At 40.6% G+C, this 21,669-nt stretch overlaps 1 protein-coding gene across 8 annotated transcripts in view; it reads right to left on the bottom strand.

Annotated features, from left to right (window-relative positions):
• The window catches only part of GRAP2 (GRB2 related adaptor protein 2), a 105,084-nt gene that overhangs the window by 57,871 nt on the left and 25,544 nt on the right, over positions 1–21,669 (bottom strand). For 5 of the 8 annotated variants that reach the window (XM_083803644.1, XM_083803643.1, XM_083803641.1 and 2 more), the window contains one exon: positions 2,228–6,891. The exons of the other annotated variants lie outside the window; for them this stretch is intronic. In XM_083803644.1, the coding sequence (XP_083659770.1) occupies positions 2,674–3,606 (933 nt within the window). In that variant the 5' untranslated portion in view covers positions 3,607–6,891 and the 3' untranslated portion in view covers positions 2,228–2,673. Of the gene's footprint in view, positions 1–2,227; positions 6,892–21,669 lie in introns of those variants that run through there. 8 annotated transcript variants of the gene reach the window in all.

The raw sequence follows: 21,669 nt of genomic DNA on the forward strand, positions 1-21,669 counted from the left end.
AAAACCCATCACAAAATGCCAAAGAACACTGAGAAGATTAAAATACTTAAGGTCTGAAAGAAGGAGGACTGTGTCAATGCTAGTAGGTTAATTCACAATAGCAATGTACAGCTTTCCTAGTAAACTGGATTAATTTTGTCACCCTTCTATGTAGCCTTAGTTGCTATGAGTAACATGGAGATTTCCTGTGTTGTGATACAGTGGTAAGGGGATAGGTGAGCACGGGACCAGAATCAGGTGGAGCAGGCAAACGTGGATCTGGCTAAGTCATTTTGATTATGTCTCTATGAATGCAGGGTCTAGGGTTAGAGAAGGAAACCACACTCTCGTCAGCTTTTAAAGGAAAGGACTTACAAATTTGGGTGTAAACAACCCGTATTACTGGTAAGTATACAGTTTTGTACCGTAACATGAGCCATCAGAGGCTGACATTCCAGACTATTTGTGATTAGACTGAAAAAGATGAACAAAGGAAGAGGTGAAAGATTAGAGAAGAAACAGAAATAACGGTAGAAGAGTTTTCAGGAGAGGAGATTATTATGGCAGGACATGACATTGAGGACCCGTTGGACAAATTGTTAATATGACATTGTATTTTTAACTATATGCACAGGTAGGTTGCCTAATTAGCTCTTCTTACTTCTATAACCAGGTTTAAATTTTTCTTGATGTTTAATACATGAACATAAGTCTGGAGCATATTTTACTGGAAAAGTGATGTACAAACAATGCAGAGCATGAGTGAGCAAAATCATAATGCTGCCTAAACTGCCAACAGCAAGCTATGAAATACATATTTTTAACTATGTTGGAGATGCTTGTTGATTTAGCATATAATTCCCCACTTCACTCCACACAATGCAGGTCTCAAGTCTCAGAAGACAGACTTGGAGGAGAAAAAAAAAAAAAAAAGCTTACATGGAACAATTCTTTCAGCTTAAACATTAAGCTTTGAAACAATACATTTCATCCACTCAGTGCTGGACCTCCAATATCACCCCCGTGGATGCTGTATTTTGAAGCAGATCAGCCCTTTTTCTTACTCTCTTGAAAATTCATTTGCTCTCTTGCTGGAACCTTCAAAAGAAAATGTTTTGGGAACTGCTCCATTGATCAGAGCTAGCCCTCAACTTATTTTTTTTGTGAACCTTTTTGAATCCTCATTCGCCCTTATGGTTTTGTGTAAATTCTAATATATCTCCCTAGTAACTCTGACTGAAGATATCCTCCAGGTTGAACTAGAATACTGGACTAGAAGAGAAGGTTATTGTGCCACATATGGTGAAATCACGGAACCATAAGATATTCTGAGTTGGAAGGGATGCACAATGATCATTGAGTCCAACTCCTCGTTCCTCACAGGAATGCCCCAAAGACAAACCGTCTATCTGAAGGCACTGTCCAAATGATTCTTGAACTCTGGCAGGCTTGCTGCCCTAACCCCTTCCTTGGGCAGCCTGTTCCAGTGCCCAAACACCTCTTCCTAACGTCCAGCCTGAACCTCCCCTGTCGCAGCTCCATGCTGTTTCCTCAGGCCCTATCACTGGTCACCAGAGAAAAGAGATCAGTGAGAAATATCAAGGGATAGATGAGACATCATTATAATTAACTACAGGGTAATTTTTTTAGTGATCGAGGACTTCTCAAAACAGAAGTGTGCCTACTAGATTTAAAATGGAGTGACAGCTTAGTAGTCAAAGAAAAGGAAGAAAGGTAAGGGGAACACAGCTATGTGCAGAATCACGAGCTTGTACTTAGTTTGTTTCCTCAAACCTGAAAAGGATGAGACAAGCCATAGTGGACAAACAGGAAAGCTTCAGGAAGGAGATCAGAAATAATACAAGGAAAGTTTTGGAACAAGAGAGAAATGCAAACACTGACCAGACAGTTCTGAAAAGTGACTTTCAGTAGACACATACGAGTTTAAGCAAAATAAACTACATTATTAAGCTCTAACGGTTCAACTGCTGCCAAATGCATCAGTCTAAATGAAGGCAATGCTACTTAATGGACTGCAGTGTACTCCACAGCACTTGACAACCATTCCACTCCTTGACAAGATCTTGGAAAGGAGAACTGAAATTGCAGCAAGATGTCCTGAACGTGGGAGGTAGCATTGCTATTGATCTTCATTGTTTACTTTTGCAGCTGGCTTTGCAGCTTTATTTCTGCATCCTTAAAAAGCTCTGAGAATGCTTTTGCTGGCCCCTAAGAAATCAAAGGGAAGAGTAAGAGGTTTTGGATTTAAAATATAGAGTGCCGAGCAACTACAAACATGCGGCAGAGGAAAAATGTAGACATTGGGCAAAATAGCAATTAAAAATTTCAACCATTCATTGTTTTGTTACTACATCGGTTCTTTTGATTGGCTACATACAACAGTTTTGCACTAAATACTATTCTGCACCTTAAATACTATTTAGAATTTTATTATTTATTTATATTTAGAAATAAATACTATTTAGATCCCAAACATTAATTTACCCTCCTTAGCCTTTCATAAAAACGGCACTCTCCTTCAGCTTTTCTTCTTCCAGCTAATCCTGACATAACATGGCATGGCTATTAGAATAGAATCATAGAATCATAGAATCATAGAATATCCTGAGTTGGAAGGGACCCTTAAGGATCATCAAGTCCAACTCTTGATACCGCACAGGTCTACCCAAAAGTTCAGACCATGTGACTAAGTGCACAGTCCAATCTCTTCTTAAATTCAGACAGGCTTGGTGCAGTGACCACTTCCCTGGGGAGCCTGTTCCAGTGTGCAACCACCCTCTCTGTGAAGAACCCCCTCCTGATGTCGAGCCTAAATTTCCCCTGCCTCAGCTTAACCCCGTTCCCGCGGGTCCTGTCACTGGTGTTAATGGAGAAAAGGTCTCCTGCCTCTCGACACCCCCTTACGAGGAAGTTGTAGACTGTGATGAGGTCTCCCCTCAGCCTCCTCTTCTCCAGGCTGAACAGGCCCAGTGACCTCAGCCGTTCCTCGTACGTCTTCCCCTCCAGGCCTTTCACCATCTTTGTAGCCCTCCTCTGGACACTCTCCAACAGTTTCATGTCCTTTTTATACTGTGGTGCCCAGAACTGCACACAGTACTCGAGGTGAGGCCGCACCAGCGCAGAGTAGAGCGGGACAATCACCTCCCTTGACCTACTAGCGATGCCGTGCTTGATGCACCCCAGGACACGGTTGGCCCTCCTGGCCGCCAGGGCACACTGCTGGCTCATATTCAACTTGCTGTCAACCACGACCCCCAGATCCCTCTCTTCTAGGCTGCTCTCTAGCGTCTCATCGCCCAGTCTGTACGTGCAGCCAGGGTTTCCCCGTCCCAGGTGCAGGACCCGGCACTTGCTCTTATTGAACTTCATGCGGTTGGTGATCGCCCAGCTCTCCAACCTATCCAGATCCCTCTGCAAGGCCTTTCCACCCTCATTCGAGTCCACAACTCCTCCAAGTTTGGTGTCATCAGCAAACTTGCTCAAAATACCTTCTATTCCTACATCCAGATTGTTTATAAAAATATTGAAAAGTACCGGCCCTAAAATGGAGCCTTGAGGGACCCCACTGGTGACTGCCCGCCAGCCTGATGCAGCCCCATTTACCATAACCCTTTGGGCCCTGCCCGTTAGCCAATTGCTCACCCATCATAACATAATAACATGTATATCAACTAAAGCCTGATCCATATTTAGAAACAAAACAAAAAAGCAAGCCTCTCTTTCAATTTGGAGTTGAACCTAAACAAATAGAGACTTGAGAATGGCCTGTCAGTTTTTCCAGTCATTTTTCATTTCAAAGCTCTGTATTTTCTTTACCATGTGAAACAAAACAGAGAAATGCTGAAAGGATTCCCTCCCACCCTGGTAATTCTGGTCTAGTTTTTCAAATTTGAGAGGAAGAGGGAAAACAAACATCAGCCAAACTTTTGGATGCTTAAGTGAATTAAGCTACCAAGACTTTAATGTTGGGCCAGCTCTGAACAGCCTAAAAGGAATTGGACTTCTGTGGTACTCTTTCTTTGTTGTGAGAAAAAGGAACATAGATGTGGGTTATTCTTTTTTTTTGTGCGTCTGTGCATGCGTGTGTCTAGTTTTCTTATTGTTGTCATAATTGTCTTGAAGAAAGATAAACTTAGACAAGAGAAATATGAATTTCAGGGCATTTCCTGAAGATCTGTGTTCAAACTTTCATACTGTTCATCATCAAGTAACTGCTTTCAACTTCTACATGGCTGTTTCTGTTAACCCACCCACATTGCAATCCTATAAGATCATACACATTTATGTCACTCACAGTTACTGCTACCAGTCATATGTCAATCACGGTTCCTCCCTGTCTACCCTGGGTGGCTGTCAATCTGTTATCAGGGCAGAATCACTTTAACCTGTTCTAAGAATTTATGCCTTTCATCATGACTGTAGCACAGAAATATCCTTTGCTAATAACGGGTGTTAACAGTAGATGCAGTTAAAATTGTCCTGACATGCTTGAATATTATTCAGCATTGTTTCAACTTCATTTCTTCCCATCATCCTCCTTCAAGAAAATTACTTTTATTCTAGTATAGAAAAAAAGCCTTAGTTCCCTGTTCAACTGCTTTTAGCAGTGCAGCGATAAACTATTTAAACAACCAGCATCCTGCTGTAATTTTTAAGACTTTTCTGCAAAGGAAGATAAGCATCTCAAATACTACATGGTTGGATTCTAGCTTTGTGTGTCATCAACCAGTACACAAGCAGAGAAGCCATTTATCAGTTTCTGGTTTCCCCTTGAAAATCAAACCAACTTCAAGGGGAAGTTGGCTACAATTTCACCTTATGAAAACCAATATGTAGTGACTTATGGTGCTGGGGCAATAACAACTCATTTCATGCAAAGACCTGGCTACCATTTCAACAGAATCAAGAGAAACAAGGAGTTTCCATGCCTGTAAAGGCACATTTAGTATGAATTTCCCAGTAAGGGCTGTACCGAAACAGGCTGTATTCTCCCTCCTTAGGCCCTTGGGATGTTCTGTGTGTGGTTGCACAGTGCCTCCCCTCCAGTCAAGATATGCCCAAACCTTTGGTACACTATTTCACATGAGTGCCATGTAGTTCATTTAATTTTATACTTAAATACTTTAATACAAAAGATATGATAAAGTACAAGCATTAGAAACACTGTCAACAGAACTAAAAATGTTAACTGGATAAAAGACAGCTCTTCTTAGAACATGTTTTCAGTAACAGCTATGGAAATGCAGTGCAAGGACTTTTTATTTTAAGAGCAAAGTTTGGTCTAAGTATGAAAGATGTTCTCTAGTAGACCAGGTCTACCAAATAGGTCCATTACTTTAACAGTGATCAGAGAAGCCTGTGAGAGCTCATTATAGGGTTCTATGCTCTTGTTGTAACAACACAGAGCAGCAGCACCTCTAGCTGCAGTGGAATTAGTGGTATTACTGCTTGCAGCAGGGGAAATATTTTAATCTCCCTTAAACCCTTTTACAGAGGAGGGAAACAAGCATTCAATTATTTTTGTTGTTAAATACCTGCTTCTAATCACCTCAATTTCTCATGGTTACACATACAATTACCTGTAATCTTAAGCATGTTTTAAAACTATTGGTACTTGGGCAAACAGATTCATTATGCACCAATACCAATCAAATAGTTTGCATTTGTAACCACCTGGCTCTTCTTCCTCCTCCTCCAACTGAAATTGAATGGAAAAAAAAATACTCATAATGATCAGAGCAGCTCATATATGAATATTCATCCCTCCATTTATCATTTCTCTTTTTCTTTTCTATCAGGACTTGACAGCGTTCAGTGAAGATGAGCTGATCCCCTCCACCACTACTTTACCATCATCCTGTTTTGCCATAACAGCACATGACGAATGGCACCCGTGGCTAAGAATGCTGTCAGCAGTGCCTGGAGTTGAAGTATGATGTTTAAAATGTTCACGGCTTGATCAGAGCTTATATCCTGGTTAACACAGGACTTTCATCTTCCTGAAGTTTATCAAAATAAATCTATTTTGAAAGTTATTGCATAATGAAGTATTAGTACAGAAAGCAAAACAGGCCCTACCCCATATATTATGACATACATTTAAAAGTGAAGTCCAGTCCACCAGGAAGAAATAGCGTAAGAAGGGATTTCAGAAGAGGCTTGGTTTGATTCAGGCAACTATGCACAAATACAGATACAATATGCATCTGTAGAGATTAAATCTTTTTCTTGAACCCCCTTTTTCTTCGACCTTATGGTGCTAAAGTCCCACAACAGCCCTCTTGCATACAGATTATTATCCTCTTTTCATCCTCGTTCATAGATATCCTTTATCTTAGCATATAATTACTTATAAAAATACAGAAAATACAATGGATTACCAAACTCAGCCTCTAGAGACGTTCAATACTACAGGGAGAGAAGCACATTTTCATAAGATACTGAGAGTGAAATGGGAAGGGTATGTAGCAGGGGAACATTTTGGGAAGCAGACGAGAGTAGGAAGGGAGGAAGACAGGGCAGAAAAACAGAAACGAGGATCAGATCTAAGCAACATGAGAGGGGAATTTGGGCCAGGAAGCCTAAATAGAAAACTCTTAGTATTTTTCAGATATGTTTTGCATAATACTAGTGTAATGGAAGCAGTCCTTGAAACTGAACTTTCTATATGTTAATTTTTAACAGCTGACATGAGCTTAAAATATCTTCTTATGTAGGAGCAGTTCAGCTTCCCCCCAATATGTTCTGTGCTTTCCTTTCTTCTATTTCATTGGGACTAAAATCAGCTTCGTTGAAGACAGTCCACCTCTTCCTCCTGCTGTCTTGTTTCCTACACCTCCAGTGAGAGTCTTCTATAACGTCACTGTTGATGTCACTAGCAGAGGGCTAAGACTGTAAATAAAAGGCACAAGGTGACAGAAGAATTAGTGGTAGGGATAAGTGAACTATCAAAAACCAGGAGGCTGTTTTCATGACACTGCTCGTCTCCTTAGAGATGAAAAATGAAGAGGAGTCAGATGAAGGATATCTCAGTGATTAAAAAGTGAATTGGTTTTTTTTTTTTCTCATGCATTCAGTGAGATTTCAGCAACTCCTTACATTCATAATGAAGACATGAAAGAGAAGACAAAGAGAAGACAGCTAGACTTGTAAAATTGCATTTAGGTATGCACACAAGAAATACATGCAGCAGAAAAATCCTGTTGAATTTTATTCCTGGCCTTTGACTGTGAAAACATAGGAGAATGTGTTACTATTAATTGTGCATATAAAACAGGCCATACATTTCTTTCTAAATGCCTCTGAAAGAACTGGGTGTGGTGGCAGTAATGCAACGGCAAGAAGGTTCATTTTTACTCCTGTTAATGCAATAGGCCACCAAAAAAGTGGCTGCAGTAAAAGTCAATTAGAGGGCCAAAAGAATGAAAAGGCTTAAGCATACTTAAGGCTGCAATTCCCTTGCGTTTATCCTGAAGAGAGAAATAATCATTATATTATATTCAAAAGCCTCAGGTAAGTTTGAGACTTGCATGCCTGTGATTACAGGGTCTGTCCCACGAACCTTGGGGTAATGCAAATCTTCTAACATGCCCTTAGCAAAAACCTATCTTAAAATACACTGAATTTAATGCAGTAAATTGCTACTCTGTTTTCTAGATTGTTGCCTCAGTTATTGTCAAATTGGCTGTATCACATGCACGTTCTTGCTCTCACAACACATACAAAAAGTATAGAAAAAAATCTAGCCAGAGGAAGGAACTCAACATAAAAAATCTAACAAAATATTAATTAAAAAAAAGCGGTAACAGAGGATCTGAATTAATTATACTTCTCATACCTCCCATATCCCAAATTCTCTATGTTGTCATCACTTAGTATTAACTGAACAACATATTATTGGTCTCGTATATTACCAGTCATATTATCAGCAGCTGGAGAGCAAATGGCTCTGTATCTAGCTGCTAAGTAACATTCACTTGACAATAATCTGGAATCATTTGAGATGTTACTGTCTCTTAAATGCTTACTACTGCCTTTTAGGTAGAGATGAGGACCTGTATATTTGAACCTTGTAAAGTAAAATATACGGATGCTCTTCATGTGCCTCAATGTGAAGCCAGCTCATTAGCTTAAGTAGATGATGGAAGTGTTCTGAGGCAACTTAGTTGACACACAAATGTCCATACTTGTAATGTAAATATAAAAGTGGTATTGGTATGCAAACTTGTAAATGTAGAAGTGGAATGTAAAATGGTATTTTTGAGTTCCTGTCAGGAAGGAAACATTCCTTAATGTAAAAACTTGCATTTTGAAATATTGTTATAAAACTCGGTTATTGTTCTTCACTTTCTATCCTGAGCTTCCGTAAATCTTTTTTACGTATGTTGTTTGTGTTTACCATTACATTAGGAGAGCAAGAACTGTAGGAAAAGGGCCAGTGATGAAGAATGTATTTTTAAAAATAATTGCTTGTACTGTGGTAGCACTTAGAGCCTCCTATGAGGTCTTCATTTAGCTACGAGCTGTGACTTAAAAGCAGTCCTTTGAAGAGCTTTATTTTGTTTTGAGAAGACAACAGGTAAATCATACGTGGGGGAAGGGAGCAAGTGATACAACTCTGATTAGCTTAATAAGCAACAAAATTGTCTGCGGCTGCCTGAGCTGCACTTGCCTAAATTGCAGCTTACCAGCAAGTACTTCATTTCAGTTTTAGTAGCAAGAACACTACCAACGAGATTGTTCTTTTTCAGTCAGGTTTTTCCCTGCTGACAAAATGGTGGAACACTAGCAGTGCTCTCAGTTAAAGTCATCCTAGCTTTGCAAAAGCAGCACTCCCCACCCCAGACTTATTTGTGCAGTCTAGCAAACGCCATGTGTTTCCTACTTACAAACTCAATTTCAGAGCTGCTCAGCACCTCACCTATATCCCCTAAGAACAGAAAAAAGGTACACTCCAATTTTTAATAAGCAGCAGCAACCTGAAATTGGTGCAAGCTGCTTAGCTCTAGATAAAGCAACGGCAGTTAAACCACAGTTAAAACCCCAAAGAGAGAATGACTGAGAATCAGGAGTGCATCCAAAAAACCTGCAGCATTTAATTGACTCTGGTGATGTACCATAAGTGAGGTATGACTACAATCATATGAAACTTAAGAAATTTTCATCTTGTTTCCTCGCTCTTCCCTTTCTTTGAAAACACAGCTAATTTCATTGTTCATGTTCTCCATGCTAAAGACTTGGCTACCTGCAGTGCCTTGCAGTAAAATTCGAGGGCTGCCTCTTGAACTGAACTGAAGATGGTTTTTAACAGAGGCCATTATATTTCCTCGTGATAACTTTTGAAACAGCTGAAGTGACTTACTCCTGCCTTTCTCTGGCACCAGCTGCAGCCAAAAAGTGCTCCAGCATGCATTTTCCCCTGCCTTAACACCAGAAGAGCCATAGCAGAGCACTTGAACATTACTGCCTTTTAAACTGCCCTGCTACTAGAAAAGGGCTGTGGGCACGGGAGTCAGCCCACAGGTACAGGGATGGTATTTTTTGATTGGTTATGGCTAAAGAGGAAATTTCTCTGCTTCTATTTATTTTTTTCAGCCTCTTCAGTGACTGCTCTGTAAAAATAGCCCTGAGTTTGCCAGTAGGCATCTCTGAAGGGATGAATGGCCTTACAGCATGGGCCTTGGATCAGAGAGGTACAGAGCTGCAGTGGAAAGTCATTCTCTCAGCTGCATTTACAGATCTGTTTTTCTTCATGCACTGGTACGCCAAATAAGCAATCCTGTGTTTGAGCATTGTATTTCTAGCCATTGCAAGTGGGAGCAACTCTGACCTGCAGCCTTTCCTGCAATACTCAGACTAGCATGAATGAATTACAGTAGTCAGACCATTCGTCTGGTCTTCCAAGCTTTCTCCAGCAGCAAAGTTTGATGCTTAAGTGCCCTCCTGTTCAAGGCAGGCAGCAACATGCCTGAGAGACTGCATGCCAACGTGCATAAATCAAACAAATACATAGGTCAGTAGCTGTACATGGTAAACACAGCGCTTGGAGTTTTGTGGCATTGCTACATGCTCCCCTAGGAGTTCGCTAAAGTGAAACAAAATTATTTTTGTAGGATTGTAAATCCTACAAAACACTGTCCTGAACAACCTGATTTTTTTCATCTCTGTGTTACATCTAGTGCAACCTGACTTCTCCCTGGTTCAAGCCATTCTGCTACTTTCTCCTCTATATATTTGGCCACAGAACCTAGTAGTCTAAATGCACCTGTTGTACGACCATGTTCTTTGACCTGGTCATACTCTTTTATTTTATTTTTATTTTAACAGAAGTCTCTAGGAATTTGTTAAAAGCTTGGCTTTATCAGGACAATCTGTGAGATCTGAGTATATCCCCTGTAGTTTTTTCTTAATTCTTTTTCCTCACTCATCAGACATTAAGGATCATGAAACCTCTTAAGATGGTATCAAGTTCATTGCCCCTTGTCTAAGATGTACCAAAGTTGCTTATAGCTTTAGCAGCAAGAAAAAAGTACGAGATACTCAGGATGTAGCTAGCATACTGTACTGCAGTAGCACAGCAATAACAAGAGTTGCATGAAGCAAGATTATATTGCTTTTAGCTTTCCTATATTCTCTCACAGGCATCCAGCCCATCTCTAAGCTATATCAGAACAATTCTTTGGGTTACGTTTCCTTGATGTCAGAGCTGCATCTTAGCAATTAATTCTTTTTTTTACTTCATTTGGGAAATAAAAAAGGCAAGTAACAAAACCTTCAGCTACATTACAGGCAGTTTTTGCAAGCAAAGTAGTCAAATGTAATTCTGTTTAGATAAAACAGAATGCATTTCTTCTGAGGTACAGCAATGAAAACAGAAAATAAGTGTTTTTTTAAACATTGACTGCCTGACAGCATAAGCACAATGAGCTGCTCTGCAACTTGCACTATGAGGCATTTAGAGCAATTTCCAGGTGCCTTCTGAGAGACAGCACTGAGAGAGGCTTGTCTAAACAGCCAAGCATCCCATCCTCAGTGCTGGGGCCAAAGATACATTTTCAGATCACAGCCACAGTGTTGTGCTTCTCCATGAAAGATTGTCCCCAGATACTCTTTTGGTAACCCTTTTGACTTTTTTTTTTTAATTTTTATTTGTTTAAAAAGGCTGCACCCCAGAAAATGAGTGCTGGGAAATACTTCACAGAAGACTGAGCCAAGCCTTCATTTAGTGTTAACAGGCTTACCGGCTCTGTTGAGCACACAGATCTGGTCTGCAGAAAACATGCATTTGGCCTGCTGACTTCCTGTGAACATTTGGGTGGCTGCAGCAGGGAGCGACGTGGGGAGCCCCGAGCTGGTGTCAGGTCGGGGCGAGGGCACAGGGCGTAACGCCACGCCATGCGGGTGGGATGCTCAGCATCCAGGAGAGGCACCACTGCATCTGCAGAAAGCTGCTCCAGGGCTACGGCCCAGCTTTTTTGGCACAGTGTCCTATGCATGGCTCTACCTTTTCGGGGTCTGAGCTGTGGGGTATGAAGAAGCAATCAGAGCAGCAAACAAAACCAAAATGTAAATACCAGTGAGAGTTGCCTCTAATCTCTGTCCCCGTTTCAGTGAATTTTTGCTACACCGAAAACAGGCCATCAGAACAGGCCTGGCTCCTAAAATACGTTTGACACCACAGATCATGCCAAGTCACCACTAGCTAAGGAACTTCTGGTCACAGAGGCTTTAAACTATTCAATGTGGCTAAATCCCATTCTCAACTCCTTTTTTCCCCTAAAATGGGTTGGCATTAGGGTTGTGTGAAGTTTCCCCTGGTTGTTTCAGTAAGCATAACAAAAGCACTTTCCTTTGTCTGATCTAAACCAAGTTTTTTCAATTTAAAACATGTGCGTTCAGTTCAATGTATTTTTCCCCCCCTTTTTTCAGGGATCCTTTACCAAAAGTAAAACGAGGGAAGTGAAAGACTATGAACCTCACCAAACACAAATGAAGCAGCAGCTGGCCAAAAATGTGGGATGGAGTAGTTTTTAAATGTCATCTGAAGATGCCTGCTCCTTAAGAGAATGCTCAAACAATGAGCTTAGAGAAAAACAGGACAACTGTATCAATATTAACACTGCTCACTTTGAATTAAATGTTTAAGCGTTCATGACAAAACAGATATTCTACTTTCCAGATGAGTGCCAAGCCATTAGTCCCCATCTTTGGCTCAATAAATATTTTAATTGTCCCATGCCAATGCAGAAAAGCTACAACAGGAAGTTTGGAAACATGTCAGTGCGCCAACATCATAGTACCTCTCCCTTGTCCCTAGGATTTCCTTACGGGCCTTGTAGTTAAGCAAGGTAGGTAGATTTAGGTTTTCACAAGTGGAAAAGGCATTTTTCAAATCTTGAATGGTTCTGAAACGGATTCCTTCAGATTCCTTCCCCAGCAGCTATGGTGTTAATTCTCAAGTTGCATAGGAAAGACTAAAACTATTGAAGAATTCACCAAACTTTTATCTCTGCACCAACTAGACACCAAGAGAAATCACCAAAGAGCAAAACTATCCAGGAACTAACATCTGTGATGTATGCCATTGGTAAGATTCATTTCATTTCCCATTGTAACAAAGCCAAAAATTAATGTCAGCAGACATTCAGTTTTGAATTTAAATAGTATTATTATTCCTGGTTTTGGACAGGTAAGCAGCAGCAGGTCTGTCACAATACCAGCCCCAGTTTCTAATTGGTTTCAGCTAGTACAGATCTCAGAAAAACAAAACAAAAAACCCTACCTTTCTTATTCTTACTGCATATGTTATGGTCAATGGCTTCTGCTTTATTTGAACATATTGACATTTAAGTTTTGTTAGCATCTGATGTACACGCTGTTGACCCCCACCATCAACCCTGCTGTTAAAGAATCTGGGCTTGCCCCCCCCCCCGCCTTTGGCTTGAAGAGGTGCAGTCAAACTGATTTTGTACCTATTACCATGGTACCTGAGAACCAGAGCCTCTTTGCAGTGGTTTCCATCCCTGTGCCCATTAGACAGCTTTGCACAATCAGGGTGCTGAATCAGGTAATTCGGGGAGGAAGCTTCTCAGTTTGCATTACCTTGCGTTCCCTCCCTGTTCATCAATAGAGACGATTTGACAATTACTTTTATTGCTGAAGAACTTCTTGAGCTATATTCCAACACAGAATTCACATTTTTGCTTGTTGATGCTAAGGCAGGCAGCTCTGGATGCCTCAGGAGTTGCCAAGGATCCCTGCCGGAGCCCTGTCAGAGTTTGGTACCTGCACCAAGCACAGGGGCCTAGCATAGTGCCAGCCATCAGGACTGCGCTGGGAGTACCTCTAGAGGAGGTGACAGCAGTGTCACCGCTGGAGGGAAGGAGGCAACACTGCTGAGGTCCTTGCCCAGGGAGGTGAGGGCCCCGTGTGGGTGAGAGCGCAGAGTGCTTTTTACAAGCACTTTCACACTCCCGGCTTGCAATAAACAAATGAATGTTTCTCACAAGCGGGGCACATGTGAACGTACTTGAAAATACTGTCTGAGGCTTTACATGCAGCTGGGAGCTACGGCGACCATGCCGCATGCAGCCCTCCGCCAGCACTCGGTAAGGCTCTGGCAGCAGCCGCCCTGCTTGCGCTCCTGGCTGCTGCACACCTCAAAGCAGCAAGCTTACCTCGTTCCTCCTCAGCTTGAGAGAAGACCTTTCTTAGGGGAGTGGCAGAAGATACCCTGCTCTGGGCTTAGTGAGAGCTCTTGAAGACCTTCAAAACAACTTCACGTTTGTGAACCTCAGTTTTCTTCTTGTGTCTGGGAAGGAATACTGCTTAGAGGACCTGAATATCTTTGGATTGTTAGATATTTTTCCTGAAACTACAAAAAAAACACAACTTGTATACACCCCACATTCTGTTACAAAGGGTATGCTCACCTCTCTATTTTTCTCCTTTTACTATGGTTGTTTTTAAATGCTCTGTGTTGCTGGTTGTACACCTACATCTAGCTGAAACCAGATACGCTCTAATCTGACAGTCTACTAATCACTGCAGCACTATCCACTGAGTCCCAAGGAGATAATGATATTTCTTCCATTTTTATGTTTTTGCTGAGTATACCTTGCCAATATTAAACCCTTACAAAACCATGGAATTTGTAAGATTTATAAGAAACATGGTCATTCTTTTAAGTGCAAAGGATTGCCTCAGATTCCCCCCCCCCAACATAAATAACTGTTTCATGCAGATTCTACCTGTTACATTTTTCTGTTTGATATCTTTTCTTAGAATTGAATTTTCTAGAAGAGGAATGCCCAACCTTTTCTTAGCAATGAGACGTTAACTTCAAGACTACCTGTTGCATATATAAAGAGTGTAACAGAGCAGCTGCTGCTCCAGTGCTCCATAGATGTATATCTAAGCATGTCTAGGCTGCTCTCTCAAACCACATAAAATTACAACATTAGCATATTGCCATAAGCTGTTCTATGGGCTGCAAAACTTCTGCTTGGCAAGTTCTTTTCTTTCTAACCGTGAGTTTTGGCTTCTCTAGTGGCCATCTTTCTCTTGGTCTTGAAGCTTTGTTACTGCCTGATTTTTCAATAGGGACATAAGCAGACAGCAAGAAGTAAAAACACATCTTTCCTCTTCAAACCATTTGCAATCTATTCTAGGGTCTCTCTGACATCCCATCTTTGTATAATGTAATACCTTTCAAATTTCTGTTGCATGGTTTCATAACTGAGTTTTACTGTTTGAGTTAACTGAAAACTATTTAACATCTAGTGCTTCATACCCAGCCACTGTCAGAAAATAAAGGTCTATTCCAATTGCCTTCCTTTTTCTGGCATCCATTCCTTGCAGCAATAAAGTTCTGTTTAAATCTTTTCCAACTCTCTTCCATAATTCCAGAAAAAAAAGCAGCTCTCAAGAGGCTTTTATCTTTTTTTTTTCCCCTTGTGGGCTATTTTAAAATTTAATCTGACTCTAGTACTATTGTCACTCAGCAATCACTTAGAGGCTACTTGTCTGATACAGGTCTGCTTCATTCGGTCTCTGATTAGAGCTGCATACGCTGAGCTGCAGCACAAGAAAAGCAATCTAATTGTTTCCGGTGGTTAGGTCAGAGCTTCTTAACTCGCTACAAAATTATGGTCAAAATGCATGAGCAAGAGTGACAGAGTACCTTGCCATTCCCCCCAGCTCTCACCTCAAATTTAAATCACCTGAGTCAAACACATCAAGCCCTAGTACCTCCAGCTTCACGCACTGATTAGAACACAGCTTGTTCTTTCTGCAAAGACTTACAGGAAAACAAAGTGAGTAGTTAAAACCCTCCTTCCCCAAAGCCTGGGACCCTAAAACCAGATGCGTATCTTTATAAAACCAGGCAGAAATAGTCCCTAATTTTTCAAGAGTGCTCTGTGCCCAGCTGCTCACCCTGTCAAGGTGTGCATGCCATGGAGATCTCTGCAAGCACAGGTCTCAGAGACCAAGGTCAGGCCATGTCCCAGTGCTGGTGTGGTCTGTAGTGCCCTGCACAGTCTGGGGCTTCGGATGTTGAGATCAGAGCCCATTCTGGCTCCCTCACAGCAGATTTGCTTGCCTGTGTGTAGGAAGTATGGTGCAAACCCCCCACCCTTCTAGGCACCAAAGTTCACGACGGTAATGAAAGTCCTGTAGGGAAACTACAGTCAGCCCTTCATACACAGTTCTGCTTTCAGGAGGTTTATAGAGCTTCTTGGAATGACAGAAGTTTGGCTGATATCATACTTGCCCGCTTGTTTCTTGTGTTCTCTGATATCAAAAGAAACGAGCGTTTGGGGGAGGGAGGAGGAAGATGGAGGTAGAGAGAGGAAGGAGATGAGTTAAGTGAAAGTGAACGATAAGAACAACATTTCTTGGTATCACGTCTGTGGGAGAGTTTTGGATGAGTAGGCCAGTGATAAAATACTAGCATAAGACCTGGAATCGAGTGAAGAATGAGAGCCACCCAAACCACAAGAAGGGGAAGGGGATCTGCACCTGTGACATTTGTCAGAGGGAGCTCTGCTGTACAGGAGCCACACTCAGCAGCTTCACAGCAGGTTCCAGTGTGAGAAAGCCAGAGGATACCACCTAGATTATCCATAGTTATCTAATTGGATGACCTTTACCTAATTGGATGACAGGCTTTCTGCCAAAGCTGTAGCATGAGGGTCCTGAGGGAAAATGCTTCCCCACGCTTAAGATGCTTAAAGGTTTTTGATAATCTGTAGATTTGTACAGACATTTCATCTTTCCATTACTGGTAGGATATTATTGCCTCTTCATTGTATAGGAGGTAGAAGAAAGAGGAAGAGAGAAGAATTAAAAATCTCTCTCTCAAATGGGGTATGTGGAAGAACATACACAATCATTGTCAAAGGACACAATGTATCTGCCTTTACATCAGTTCATTAAGCAATTCAAATCTCCCTGCTGTATCAACTGTTTAGTACTACAAGCAATTACTACACTGGACTTTCTATTATCTCTGAGCTCTATTTCTTTGAGCAACATAATTACTGAAGGGAAAATTTTTTTCATTTCCACATTCTCAAATCAAGAGATAAATTTAAACTTTTTTTTTAAATCCCTTGTCATGCTCACTGACTCTGCTTTGTAATCTTTAATGGGATATGGCATATCAGCCTACCAAAGAAATTGCTTATACAGACAATTTTGAATAAAAATATAATCTAGCTTTCTCTAAGAAAGCTCCAGTTAGCAGCGCACGAAGAGCAACACAGTATATGCCTACAATGAGAAGCTAAAGCAAATCAGCAGTCAAAAAGGAAACAGCAGTACAGATCTATCTAAACCACAGTTGCAGGGGCTCACATGGCACCAGCCTGTGACAGTAGTATTAGAGGCATTACAGCTATTAGAAGAAACTGCACTTCTGGATCACCCGAAGGGAATCTCTCACATGAGAAACGAGGCTATATCCCGTACAAAGCTGCTTCTCGTACTACCAAAACACCCTTAATTTAAATGTAGCCATAAGTCACGTGCAAATCTGCATGTTGTGCTTCAGCAACACGAGTGCCCCATGCACACAACCAAGTTGTGCTACAGAAGATGCTGTTTGCTGTTGCAGTTATGTACACTGACACAGTACATCCCAGGCTTGGGGCTGCCAGTGGAAGATCCAAGACGCGCCATACAATGGGGTCTTCTGCACATCAACCATGACTGGCAACCTGTATGTGTTTGGATAGCTGCATTGTCAGAAATCTGCCATGGAAAAGTGACCGAGAGGGAAAGTGGAAAGGGAGGGAAGCCACATTAACAGACTTTCACTATGACTTAAATAAAAGAAGGAAAAATATTACCATATGCTATACAGTTCTCGCATTTCTGCAGATGGTACTTACCTTCTGTTATGTAGTTGAGGGAAAATGGATTTTACTCAATTCTTACATGTGTCTTACAAATTTGCACACTTCCCTTGTAAGCCAAGCAGGCATGCTTACTATTTTTAATTCACCATACTTCCTCTGCATATCTACCTGCTGCACGTTGGGTTTCACACACTACCACACAGAGAGCAGGATGCTGTGGGGCAGCTTCTGGAGATACGCACAACTCTTTATGCAAGCTGTTTCCAACAACTCCTATTTCAGGAGTTTTCCATGCAGGCTGGAAACCTCCCTCTACCTTTCCTTCTCCACATGGCTCTGAATTTGCTAATGATTGTGTTTAAGACCATTTGGTGCCAGCAGCTAACTTTTAGGGCTGCTCAGTGAATATGCTGTATCGATGCGGGATGAGTGGGTGGAATGTTTTCTACTGTTTTACTTTTTTATGAGAAAATAGAACTAATCTGGTGGTATTAACAGTTGTGCTGTCATGGGTATGGCCACAATGATAAAGAATAAATTGTTCAGTCTTGACAAGATCTTCATCAGCAACAGCAAGACTGCTCATTAGATTTCATAGCATACGCGCTTCAACTACATTCTGTGCATCTGTGGTACTGTCAACAGTTTAGGATTAGATATACACATACACACACTCCCTCTCTTTGACTTCAAGCTTTGATGGTTGTGGTTCAGTTTATAAACAAACAGGATCTTGAATCTTGACATTTCACCTCATTGCTAATGCATAATCGTCAATACTCTTACTGGGACCTAGCGTGTTGATTAGAGTTGCTCCATTAAGACCCACAATATCATCGTCAGAATTACTTCTTTGCAAGAGGCTGTGTAAAATCAATTTTGCTGGTTGATTTTAGTTCATTATTTTCAAACTAAGATAGGCATTTGTTTTCATGCCAAATGCTTCTGTAAATCACCTGTATTATGATGCATTAAAGCATTTTAATTTGATAGCCAGTGGTAAAAGCAGACAGATAAGCAACAAAACATTTCCATGTTACTCCACAGTGCCATTAATCAGCACAAAGCTTGTGGTGGTCCTACACTCACAATATTTTAGTCATATTGGAATAGTTAAGCCTATAAGAAAGATTCCATATTAATTCTGGATGTTGCCCTTCCAGTACTCAAGGCTAACTGGGGAGAGATAAAGAAGTGTGCCATTTTACAAGTACTGTCAGTGAGGGCCTTGCAATTATCTTCTCAAAGGACAAAACAAACACGAGAGGTATGAAATCTTCCTCTCACGTCATGTGTCACTGAAATATTTTCCTCACAAAAAGTTTCAAGGCTATTGTCTAAATGGGCAGCAGAAAATATTTTCCACTGGGAATAATACAAAGCATATTTTATCATCTCATGGGCACAACAATTAATATTAACATAATCAGGGAAAAAAAAGCAGCTCTTGGTGGCTGACCTTCTCATGGAATTCTGATGACCAACTGTCATTAAGCCAGGTACAAACAGATACCATAGATCCCCCTAAGATTTATCATAAACTTACGTTTCCTAAAGTTCCTGGGCACATTCATTGCTCTTTTTTTGATATAAAACAGAATTGAATTGTCTGTCTTCTATTGCCTGACCAGGACTTGCTCGTTTGTTTCACAAGATCACAGGATGATGACTCACAATGAGATATGAGGCCTGTGCATAGAAACTGCAGATTAATTTCCAATAATTTTGTCACTCGAGCTCACTCCCTAAGGCATTGATCAAAAATCCCAAACCAACATCATGCAAGTCTTTGCTGATTAGACCGCCTTTGGAGATGCATAAGGAAATCCTTTTCCAGCAAATCAGGCACTATATTAGAATACTGTAATGACAGCATTAGCTTAACAGATAATGAAAAATCAGGCAACATGATTCATAAAAGGCTTTTATCGTATGGATACTTAATTGTTAGTCCTATGGAAAGCATCTATCCTCCTGCTGAAATGGGTTAAAGCTTCATTTTTTTGCTAGCTACCACTGTAAGTAAACTTTTTCCATTGTTTTATTGTTTAGCAACTTTTGTCATAAAGCCATTTACAGACTCTATCAAAAAGATTGCCTGAGAGCACCTTAATCCATCATAAATGGTTAAAGAGTTTTCCTTGTATTGACAGTGGCATGCTGATACTGGTTTATAAAGATCGACTTCAATATTTATGAAGTATTAAAAAACAGCAGTCAAAATATAAAACTTGTTTTTCAGAAGTGTTCTACCACTCATATTTTATAGTTGTTTGATTGATTTATTACTGTTCTTACTGAGCTACTGAGAGTGAGACAGGAATCCCTTAGCAATCTCTTCTTCTAGGCTGTATTTACAACTTGGTCAAGACACCGACCCTCATTGTCATCCTGGACATAAGCTTTGCATGCTGCTATCCTGTCTCAGATGTAATGAAGCCTTTTTAGGGTCTTTCTCTGTGTAACTCAGTTACTAGAAAAGTCTCCATTCTCTGTAAATAGTCTATTTAGCAGTAGAATAAGACATTCTAATCAACGAGAATTTCATTATCTTTTTCATTATCTTAAATATTTTTTTATCCAGTAATAAAAAACCAACTCAGAGTGCTAAGTCATTCTCAACTTCATCAGAATTCACTGAAAATATTCTCTTTTGCTGTAGTGCCTTGTTTCAGATTGAACCGAGCGGGCTGGCATGATAAACTGCTCCTATTGTGTTGGTGCCACCAGCACTTAATTTTGCCACATTGATTTATCTTGAGAAACTGTAACAATTACCTGAACACAACGTTTCCCATGTTGTTATGGATTGCTATGGCAGGTTTGAAAGTGGTGTGCTCCCCACAGCACTATTTCCTATTTTTTAGTTTAGTCTTTCATCAATATTACTACCTGTAGGTAACTTTCTGGAAACAGAGCTCTTCTTTAGACCACGCATGAATACATTTCAACCCTAACTTTGCTGAATTGTTGCACAACTAACAAGACTTAGGTGATTTCACTTCATTAGGCAAGATGACCTTCAAGTAATTTATCTAGCCAAGCCAAAAGATGCAATGACCCAAATTACTGAATGTGTGGAAGTTTATTACAATGCCCTGTTCTAATGTCAGACAATAATAGCCATTCACCTGCTTATTTTTGACAAAATTGCATAAAATTTTCTACTCATAACATTGGCATTGGTACAAATCAGGATTAAAGCAGTAGTGTACAGGGGGATAATTTTTTTTGTTTTCATCTTGTTCGCTGATTCCCCCATGGGGTCAGTGTCTGGGGCTGGCAGTCTGTTTTGCAGTTTCATTCCAGTCACCTGTTTCACACCACATAAACACCTAACTGTTCTCACCATGCTTGAGCAGAGAATCCCAAGGAGGAGGCTTGGGTCACTCACAATGCCACCTGGGTTCACTTAGTTTTAAGAAATGAATGCTTAACAGCTCCTGTGTGCATAGGGGGCAGGGAGTGACATCATTATAATATAATAGCACCATATGGTTTATCAGCAGGTCAAGCTTCATGCTCTGGTGCTGTTCATAATTCCACTTCTTAGGTTACCAAGTGGCCTTATTAACAAGGAGACGAGACTCCTCCAAATTTCAGATCTTAGAAGGCAGAACCCATTCTGAATGCATAAAACAAACTCATTAAGATTATAGCCATGATTATATTTCTGATTAAAGTAGCTCAACAGTTAATGTTTACAGACAAGCAGCCCCTTTTCCCATTTATGTAGATCAGAATGACTGCCCTATACATTTAAGATCATTTTCCTTGGCTGATCCAGTACCAGAGAACAAGACTGTAACTTTCTTATTGTTGATGTTCTATTAATAGAAAAGAAAGCATAAGTTGCTAAATCTAAGTTATGTGCAATTTGCTATAGTGATTGCAATTTGCTATTCATCACAGTTTCCTTTAAATTACTCTGAAGAACTATTTGATAGCAGTCAGTTCACCCCAGCTGTGGCATAGCACAGCTGGAGCAGTCACCCTGAGAACCTCAACCCTTCCTTCTCTATAAAGGCAAAGGAATTTAACAACATCATTACCTGAGATTCTTAAAGAAAATAACCTGCCATGGGATAAAAGTCCTCAAGTGATTATGTTACAGGTGAAAGATAAGAATAGAAGGGCTTTTTTAGTAGAAGGTCACCAATAACATCCCTTAGGAATCTGTTGGGACATGTCTGTTCAACATATTCAGAAAAGGTCTAGAAAAAGATTACACCCTGTGATGACAAACTTTGCTGAGGTGCCTAAATTAATCGGATTGATAAGATAAAGAATGACCACACAGTCCTGCTGA

This window comes from Anser anser (genome assembly GCF_964211835.1).
Source record: "Anser anser genome assembly, chromosome: 1".
NCBI classification, from domain to species: Eukaryota; Metazoa; Chordata; class Aves; order Anseriformes; family Anatidae; genus Anser; species Anser anser.